This window comes from Oncorhynchus nerka, linkage group LG12 (assembly GCF_034236695.1).
Source record: "Oncorhynchus nerka isolate Pitt River linkage group LG12, Oner_Uvic_2.0, whole genome shotgun sequence".
Classification (NCBI taxonomy): domain Eukaryota; kingdom Metazoa; phylum Chordata; class Actinopteri; order Salmoniformes; family Salmonidae; genus Oncorhynchus; species Oncorhynchus nerka.
The window spans coordinates 86,762,628-86,772,627 of record NC_088407.1 but is presented as its reverse complement, the minus strand read 5'-3'; the positions used below and the strand labels follow the sequence as shown (position 1 = coordinate 86,772,627).

Below are 10,000 nucleotides of genomic sequence, written 5' to 3'. Positions count from 1 at the left end.
TTGAACTGGGTTCAGTCACGTGCATCCGCGGTACACTACACACCCCCAGCAAGCCATCCAGCCTCTCCTCCTGCGTCAACACAAACAAAGTGCAGGGGTAATATTGTTGCCTGTGTTTTACATTGAACCTCTCCGGCAGCCCCGTCGGCATTTAGCCTCTCCAACAGCATTTAGCCTCTCTGACAGCCCCGTCGGCATTTAGCCTCTCTGACAGCCCCGTCGGCATTTAGCCTCTCTGACAGCCCCGTCGGCATTTATCCTCTCCAACAGCATTTAGCCTCTCTGACAGCCCCGTCGGCATTTAGCCTCTCTGACAGCCCCGTCGGCATTTAGCCTCTCTGACAGCCCCGTCGGCATTTATCCTCTCTGACAGCCCCGTCGGCATTTATCCTCTCTGACAGCCCCGTCGGCATTTAGCCTCTCTGACAGCCCCGTCGGCATTTAGCCTCTCTGACAGCCCCGTCGGCATTTAGCCTCTCTGACAGCCCCGTCAGCATTTAGCCTATCCGACAGCCCAGTCAGCATTGAGCCTCTCCGACAGCCCCGTCGGCATTTAGCCTCTCTGACAGCATTTAGCCTCTCTGACAGCATTTAGCCTCTCTGACAGCATTTAGCCTCTCTGACAGCATTTAGCCTCTCTGACAGCATTTAGCCTCTCTGACAGTCCCATCAGCATTTAGCCTCTCTGACAGCCCCATCAGCATTTAGCCTCTGACAGCCCCATCAGCATTTAGCCTCTCTGACAGCCCCATCAGCATTTAGCCTCTCTGACAGCCCCATCAGCATTTAGCCTATGAATCATATAGATGAAGAACCATATATTTGCGGGGAAAAAAGAAAGAAAATGGATAGACTTCATAAATAATTATGAAAAGTATGAAAAAAAAAATTGTACAATTGAAAGAAAAAAAAAGTGTGATGACACGATCTTTCAATTAGGTGGTATACCCCCCCCCCCAAAAACAAAACAAAAACAACAGTTTCTTTGTTGCAAGGGTTCATGCAGTGAGACGGTGTAAAAGGAGAGAGCGAGAGTGTGTGTATGGTACTATAGAGTACCACAGTATGAGTCATAATACCCATAAAACCTAGTGGTCAAACAAGGAAATGGTTGCAATTGTTTTTTTTCCCACCATTCATTTTTTTCCGTAGGGTTTTTAGAAAGGCTGCATATGAGGGTTTGTGTTTCGTGGAGGCTTACTCTCGTTCTGACAACCGTGTAAATCTCTCTAGGGCAAGGTGACTTTTATCAATGTATTTACCCTCCCCCAAAATGAAATGCTAATTAGTTGCTAATGTGGCTATCATAAAGAACTACAAATGCCATGATGGTCTGGATGAGAGACTGCCGAATCGAGGCAAAGGTAAGAATCTCTGGATTAACTATCTAATTGACACAATACCTGTTAGCAACGGTGTCAGCTAGAGATGACGTTGTAGGAGCATGCCGGGATTTGTAGTTTTTCATGATGTCTACTTTGATGCTAATTAGCATTTTTTATTTTTTTTAATCTAAGAATAAATGGAGATGAATATATTGATAAAAAGTCACCTTGTCCTAGAGAGATTTCCACAGCTGTCAAAGCGTCACGCCAGAGTAAGCCTACACTAAACACAGCCCTTATTTATTTATTTTTAAAAGTGTTTTTATTAAAGTCCCTTATGGGGGAAAACGATTGGAACCATTTATTTCACTGGTTGACTGCTAGGTTTTCTGGGTATTATGACATCATTATGTCCTCCACATAGGGGCTTTATACCTTGATGTCACGGTGCATTTTCCCCTTGGAGTGTAGATATCCCAAACCCTGTGAACACAAAGACAGAGAGAGCTATGTTATCCCAGACCCTGTGAACACAAAGACAGAGAGAGCCATGTTATCCCAAACCCTGTGAACACAAAGACAGAGAGAGCCATGTTATCCCAAACCCTGTGAACACAAAGACAGAGAGAGCCATGTTATCCCAGACCCTGTGAACACAAAGACAGAGAGAGCCATGTTATCCCAAACCCTGTGAACACAAAGACAGAGAGAGCCATGTTATCCCAAACCCTGTGAACACAAAGACAGAGAGAGCCATGTTATCCCAAACCCTGTGAACACAAAGACAGAGAGAGCCATGTTATCCCAAACCCTGTGAACACAAAGACAGAGAGAGCCATGTTATCCCAAACCCTGTGAACACAAAGACAGAGAGAGCCATGTTATCCCAAACCCTGTGAACACAAAGACAGAGAGAGCCATGTTATCCCAGACCCTGTGAACACAAAGACAGACAGAGCCATGTTATCCCAACACCCTTTACAGAGAGTGTTATCCCAAATCCTGTGAACACAAAGACAGAGAGAGCCATGTTATCCCAAACCCTGTGAACACAAAGACAGAGAGAGCCATGTTATCCCAGACCCTGTGAACACAAAGACAGAGAGAGCCATGTTATCCCAAACCTTGTGAACACAAAGACAGAGAGAGCCATGTTATCCCAGACCCTGTGAACACAAAGACAGAGAGAGCCATGTTATCCCAAACCCTGTGAACACAAACATTTACATTTAAGATTTAGCAGACGCTCTTATCCAGAGCGACTTACAAATCGGTGCGTTCACCTTATGTCATCCAGTGGAACAGCCACTTTACAATAGTGCATCTAAGTCTTTTACATCCTATCCTAGATTCCCATGTTATCCCAGACCCTGTGAACACAAAGACAGAGAGCCATGTTATCCCAAACCCTGTGAACACAAAGACAGAGAGAGCCATGTTATCCCAAACCCTGTGAACACAAAGACAGAGAGAGCCATGTTATCCCAAACCCTGTGAACACAAAGACAGAGAGAGTCATGTTATCCCAAACCCTGTGAACACAAAGACAGAGAGAGCCATGTTATCCCAAACCCTGTGAACACAAAGACAGAGAGAGCCATGTTATCCCAGACCCTGTGAACACAAAGACAGACAGAGCCATGTTATCCCAAACCCTGTGAACACAAAGACAGACAGAGCCATGTTATCCCAAACCCTGTGAACACAAAGACAGAGAGAGCCATGTTATCCCAAACCCTGTGAACACAAAGACAGAGAGAGCCATGTTATCCCAGACCCTGTGAACACAAAGACAGACAGAGCCATGTTATCCCAAACCCTGTGAACACAAAGACAGACAGAGCCATGTTATCCCAGACCCTGTGAACACAAAGACAGAGAGAGTCATGTTATCCCAGACCCTGTGAACACAAAGACAGAGAGAGCCATGTTATCCCAGACCCTGTGAACACAAAGACAGAGAGAGCCATGTTATCCCAAACCCTGTGAACACAAAGACAGAGCCATGTTATCCCAGACCCTGTGAACACAAAGACAGAGAGAGCCATGTTATCCCAAACCCTGTGAACACAAAGACAGAGAGAGCCATGTTATCCCAAACCCTGTGAACACAAAGACAGAGAGAGCCATGTTACAAAACACAAAGACAGAGAGAGCCATGTTATCCCAAACCCTGTGAACACAAAGACAGAGAGAGTCATGTTATCCCAGACCCTGTGAACACAAAGACAGAGAGAGCCATGTTATCCCAAACCCTGTGAACACAAAGACAGAGAGAGCCATGTTATCCCAAACCCTGTGAACACAAAGACAGAGAGAGCCATGTTATCCCAAACCCTGTGAACACAAAGACAGAGAGAGTCATGTTATCCCAGTGGTTAGCCCATAATGGTTAGCCCAATTAGCTGGCTACATAACTAACGTTAGCTGGCTACATAACTAACGTTAGCTGGCTACATAACTAACGTTAGCTGGCTACTTAACTAACGTTAGCTGGCTACTTAACTAACGTTAGCTGGCTACTTAACTAACGTCAGCTGGCTACTTAACTAACGTCAGCTGGCTACTTAACTAACTTTAGCTAGCTACTTAACTAACGTTAGTTGGCTACTAACACAGTGACCTTGCCAGTATATTAACTATCTGCTATTTAACTACCCAATGTGTATTGACTTGGATCATTCATGGCATTCTTAGTTAGCTAAATGGTATAGTCGTTGTGCGTTCTCAATATACATTGTTGATGAAGTCGTAAGATGTCTAGCTAGTAATTTGTTAGCTATGCTAACAAGCTAGCAAGAGGTTGCATAGCAACAGCATCAATTTCCGGTTAGACAGGAAGCACTAGTACGCTCAACTGAAAGGATACTTTTCGTTTACAGTATACTAAAATTAACTAATAGTATGTAGTATACAGTATGGGTACTCCAACACAGCTCTGAACTTTAAGGACATTAGTCCATTGTTGATATAATCCCAATTTTTGTTGCATGTCAGCAATCATGTTTTCAAGATATTGAACTTTGAAAATACAGAAATGTATCATACGATGCAAACTGCAACATACCAGCTGTATTTCTGTACAACGAAAGTTATATATCTTGTTGTACGTATCAATCGTCTCTGACTAGGATTGCTGATCTAGGATCAGGGCCTGCCTATGCATGTAACCTCATTCACTGTGACGTGAAAGGTACAACTCTGGTCCTAAAATCAGTACTCCTGCTCCGGGAATGCCCCAGGAGTAGGCAGAATCTGTGTCAAGGAAACCTGTACCTAAGTGTAATTACCTGTATGGTCTCTCTGCAGACGTAGGCTATCTGCAGCTCTGATAGGGGACCCGTCACTGACAAATTAAAAACAGACAAACATGATGGTTATGCCGCCCTAAAGGCCATTTGTATAGTTTAATATATATATATATAATAAGGGTAAAATAGGATTATGTCTGTAATCTGTAATCTCTGACCACTAGGCTACCCTGCCACCTCCTACGCTCTAGCCACTAGGCTACCCTGCCGACCCCTACGCTCTAGCCACTAGGCTACCCTGCCGACCCCTACGCTCTAGCCACTAGGCTACCCTGCCGACCCCTACGCTCTAGCCACTAGGCTACCCTGCCGACCCCTACGCTCTAGCCACTAGGCTACCCTGCCGACCCCTACGCTCTAGCCACTAGGCTGCCCTGCCCCGACCCCTACGCTCTGGCCACTGGGCTACCCTGCCGACCCCTACGCTCTAGCCACTGGCTACCCTGCCGACCCCTACGCTCTAGCCACTGGGCTACCCTGCCGACCCCTACGCTCTAGCCACTAGGCTACCCTGCCGACCCTACGCTCTAGCCACTCAGGCTACCCTGCCGACCCCTACGCTCTAGCCACTAGGCTACCCTGCCGACCCCTACGCTCTAGCCACTAGGCTACCCTGCCGACCCCTACGCTCTAGCCACTAGGCTACCCTGCCGACCCCTACGCTCTAGCCACTAGGCTACCCTGCCGCCTCCTACGCTCTAGCCACTAGGCTACCCTGCCGCCTCCTACGCTCTAGCCACTAGGCTACCCTGCCGCCTCCTACGCTCTAGCCACTAGGCTACCCTGCCGCCTCCTACGCTCTAGCCACTAGGCTACCCTGCCGCCTCCAGCCACTGGCTACCCTGCCGCTCCACGCTCTAGCCACTGGGCTGCCCTGCCGCCTCCACGCTCTAGCCACTAGGCTACCCTGCCGCCTCCACGCTCTAGCCACTAGGCTACCCTGCCGCCTCCACGCTCTAGCCACTAGGCTACCCTGCCGCCTCCACGCTCTAGCCACTAGGCTACCCTGCCGCCTCCACGCTCTAGCCACTAGGCTACCCTGCCGCCTCCACGCTCTAGCCACTAGGCTACCCTGCCGCCTCCACGCTCTAGCCACTAGGCTACCCTGCCGCCTCCACGCTCTAGCCACTAGGCTACCCTGCCGCCTCTACGCTCTAGCCACTAGGCTACCCTGCCGCCTCTACGCTCTAGCCACTAGGCTACCCTGCCGCCTCTACGCTCTAGCCACTAGGCTACCTGCCGCCTCTACGCTCTAACCACTAGGCTACCTGCCGCCTCTACACTCTAACCACTAGGCTACCTGCCACCTCTACACTGTAACAGTGTGATCATACCATACGGGGAGAGATGAAACATTTAAATCATAAATAAATAAACCAGAATTTATAAGTAATAAATCAGCATATAATTTGACGGTATAACTGTGATGATATGCGAGAGAGAAGAGACGGAGACAGAGAGAGAGGAGACAGAGAGAGAGGAGACAGAGAGAGAGGAGACAGAGGGAGACAGAGAGAGAGGAGAGAGAGGAGAGAGGAGACAGAGAGAGAGAGGAGAGAGAGAGGAGACAGAGAGAGAGAGAGAGAGAGAGACAGAGAGAGAGGAGAGAGAGAGGAGACAGAGAGAGAGGAGACAGAGGAGAGAGAGAGAGGAGACAGAGAGAGAGGAGAGAGAGAGAGAGAGAGAGAGAGAGAGAGAGAGACAGAGAGAGAGAGAGAGAGAGAGAGAGAGAGGAGACAGAGAGAGAGGAGACAGAGAGAGACAGAGAGAGAGGAGACAGAGAGGAGACAGAGAGACACAGAGAGAGGAGACAGAGAGAGGGAGACAGAGAGAGAGGAGACAGAGAGAGAGGAGACAGAGAGACAGAGGAGAGGAGACAGAGAGAGAGAGAGAGGAGACAGAGAGGAGACAGAGAGGAGAGAGAGAGAGAGGAGACAGAGAGAGGAGACAGAGAGAGAGGAGAGAGAGAGAGAGAGAGAGAGGAGAGAGACAGAGGAGACAGAGAGAGAGAGACAGAGAGAGAGGAGACAGAGAGAGAGAAAGAGAGAGAGAGAGAGGAGACAGAGAGAGAGACAGAGAGAGAGGAGACAGAGAGAGACAGAGAGAGAGGAGACAGAGAGAGAGAGACAGAGAGAGACAGAGAGAGAGAGGAGACAGAGAGACAGAGGAGACAGGAGACAGAGAGAGAGGGAGACAGAGAGAGAGACAGAGAGAGAGAGAGACAGAGAGAGAGGAGAGAGAGAGAGAGAGAGAGAGGAGAGAGAGAGACAGAGAGAGACAGAGGAGACAGAGAGAGAGAGAGGAGACAGGAGAGAAGAGAGGAGAGAGACAGAGGAGACAGAGAGAGAGGAGACAGAGACAGAGGAGACAGAGAGAGAGAGAAGAGAGAGAGGAGACGGAGAGAGGAGAGAGAGAGAGAGAGGAGACAGAGAGAGACAGAGAGAGAGGAGACAGAGAGAGAGGAGACAGAGAGAGGAGACAGAGAGAGAGGAGACAGAGAGAGAGGAGACAGAGAGAGAGGAGACAGAGAGAGAGGAGACAGAGAGAGAGAGAAAGAGAGAGAGAGGACACAGAGAGGAGACAGAGAGGAGACAGAGAGAGAGAGGAGACAGAGAGAGAGACAGAGGAGACAGAGAGAGAGGAGACAGAGAGAGAGGAGACAGAGGAGACAGGAGACAGAGAGAGAGGAGACAGAGAGAGAGGAGACAGAGAGAGAGACAGAGAGAGACACAGAGAGGAGAGGAGACAGAGAGAGAGGAGAAAGAGAGAGAGAGGACACAGAGAGGAGACAGAGAGGAGACAGAGAGAGAGAGGAGACAGAGAGAGAGGAGACAGAGAGGAGAGGAGAGAGACAGAGGAGACAGAGAGAGAGGAGACAGAGACAGAGGAGACAGAGAGAGGAGAAAGAGAGAGAGGAGACGGAGAGAGGAGAGAGAGAGAGAGGAGACAGAGAGGAGACAGAGAGAGAGAGAGACAGAGAGGAGAGAGAGGAGACAGAGAGAGAGAGGAGACAGAGAGAGAGAGAGGAGAGAGGAGACAGAGAGAGAGGAGACAGAGAGAGAGGAGACAGAGGAGACAGGAGACAGTAACACACCATGATATATGTCCTGTAGAGATCCTCCCCCACAGTACTCCATACAGATCCACAGCTTGTCGCGGCTGATCCAGGGAGGGACAAGACAGTTAGGGGCACAGGGGACCGTTAGGGGCACAGGGGGGGGACCGTTAGGGGCACAGGGGACCGTTAGGGGCACAGGGGACCGTTAGGGGCACAGGGGATCGTTAGGGACAGAGGGGACAGTTAGGGGCACAGGGGACCGTTAGGGGCACAGGGGACCGTTAGGCGCACAGGGGACAGTTAAGTTAGGCGCACAGGGGACAGTTAAGTTAGGCGCACAGGGGACAGTTAAGTTAGGAGCACAGGGGACAGTTAAGTTAGGAGCACAGGGGACAGTTAAGTTAGGAGCACATGGGACAGTTAGGAGCACAGGGGACAGTTAGGAGCACAGGGGACAGTTAGGAGCACAGGGGACAGTTAGGAGCACAGGGGACAGTTAGGAGCACAGGGGACAGTTAGGAGCACAGGGGACAGTTAGGAGCACAGGGGACAGTTAGGAGCACAGGGGACAGTTAGGCGCACAGGGGACAGTTAGGCGCACAGGGGACAGTTAGGCGCACAGGGGACAGTTAGGCGCACAGGGGACAGTTAGGCGCACAGGGGACAGTTAGGCGCACAGGGGACAGTTAGGCGCACAGGGGACAGTTAGGAGCACAGGGGACAGTTAGGAGCACAGGGGACAGTTAGGAGCACAGGGACAGGGACACAGGGGAAGTTAGGGAGCACAGGGGACAGTTAGCGCACAGGGGACAGTTAGGCGCACAGGGGACAGTTAGGCGCACAGGGGACAGTTAGGCGCACAGGGGACAGTTAGGCGCACAGGGGACAGTTAGGCGCACAGGGGACAGTTAGGCGCACAGGGGACAATTAGGCGCAGTAAAACAGACTAGGGGTGTATTCATTAGTGCAAAACGTGTTGCAATGAAAACCAGCGTGTCTTATTTGAAAAGTTCAGGTAGGTCCTTCTCCGTTTCAGTCTGTTTGCCTCTGTTTGGTTCCTAGGGAATAACCCCAGAGTTTACAATATACACAGCTAAATAGTTGGCAGAACATGACGTAGACACAAAAGACCAAGAACAATATTAGGGCAGTATAAAAAAATAAAAAATAATTATCTTCCCAAATTCTGTTTTCTCCGTTTAGTTTTTCCAGGTTTTCGCTCTCAAAATCACAATTTTTGAAAAACAAAAACAAAATTGAATGTTCCAAGTCCACAACAATGCTTTAAAAATTAAAACAGGAGACCACCCTTGAGGTTTGGGAAAAATATGTATTTATTTATTCTTGGGTGTATTCAACTGCACACCAGCCAGAGACCGTTGTCTGGTTAACGATGTTTCTGTAGCGTTCATGTGATTGCAAAACAAAATGGCCACCGGATTGATGCAAAAAAAAATCATGATATCATTCCGCCAGGTAGGCAAAGGCTATTTTGTAGTTAACATTTCATTGACTGATTTCATTACATTAGCATCATGGCTAACAGCTACACAAAGCGGTAGACAAACACACAGACGGACATTCCTGTGATGTTGCCTCTTCAGAAAGTTGAATGAAAAGACGAATAGCTGATGCATTTTGTTCATGTCTTCTGATAATCTTGGATATATTTATGCATTTCCTACTAAATTCAATACATTTTTAAAAAATATATTGTTGAATTCCATTTTAATGTCTGGATTTCTTAATTCCGTCCGCGTTCTCAGCAACGTGCATTTTATAGGGCCCTACATCAGATTTTCTCTGATGATGCCAACTATGAGAAATAGATAACTGCCAGGTAAATAACTGCCAGGGAAACATAGCTGCTAGAGCGATTCAATCCGCAAGTCATCCCAAAGATATTTGTCAGATGCGATGTAGGACGGAGAGGTACGGATGTCGATTAAGGCAGCGTCCCGCACCTCTCTGATTCAGAGGGGTTGGGGGTTCAATGTGAAAGACACATTTCAGTTGTACAACTGACTAGGTATCTCACCTTTCCCTTTCCTATTACAGTAAACCTCTCAGATCTGACTGTACTGAAGACTACATTATTAAAGAGTAGTACAGTAAACCTCTCAGATCTGACTGTACTGAAGACTACATTATTAAAGAGTAGCACAGTAAACCTCTCAGATCTGACTGTACTGAAGGCTACATTATTAAAGAGTAGCACAGTAAACCTCTCAGATCTGACTGTACTGAAGACTACATTATTAAAGAGTAGCACAGTAAACCTCTCAGATCTGACTGTACTGAAGACT

The 10,000-nt window shown here is 48.4% G+C and overlaps 1 protein-coding gene across 1 annotated transcript in view; it reads right to left on the bottom strand.

Annotated features, from left to right (window-relative positions):
• The window catches only part of LOC115120925 (mitogen-activated protein kinase kinase kinase kinase 5-like), a 153,738-nt gene that overhangs the window by 103,628 nt on the left and 40,110 nt on the right, over positions 1 to 10,000 (bottom strand). The window contains exons 5-7 of the mRNA XM_065025910.1: positions 7,731 to 7,795; positions 4,616 to 4,671; positions 1,761 to 1,808 (exon numbers count right to left, since the gene is read on the bottom strand). Coding sequence (XP_064881982.1) covers positions 1,761 to 1,808; positions 4,616 to 4,671; positions 7,731 to 7,795 — 169 coding nt within the window. The remainder of the gene's footprint in view (positions 1 to 1,760; positions 1,809 to 4,615; positions 4,672 to 7,730; positions 7,796 to 10,000) is intronic.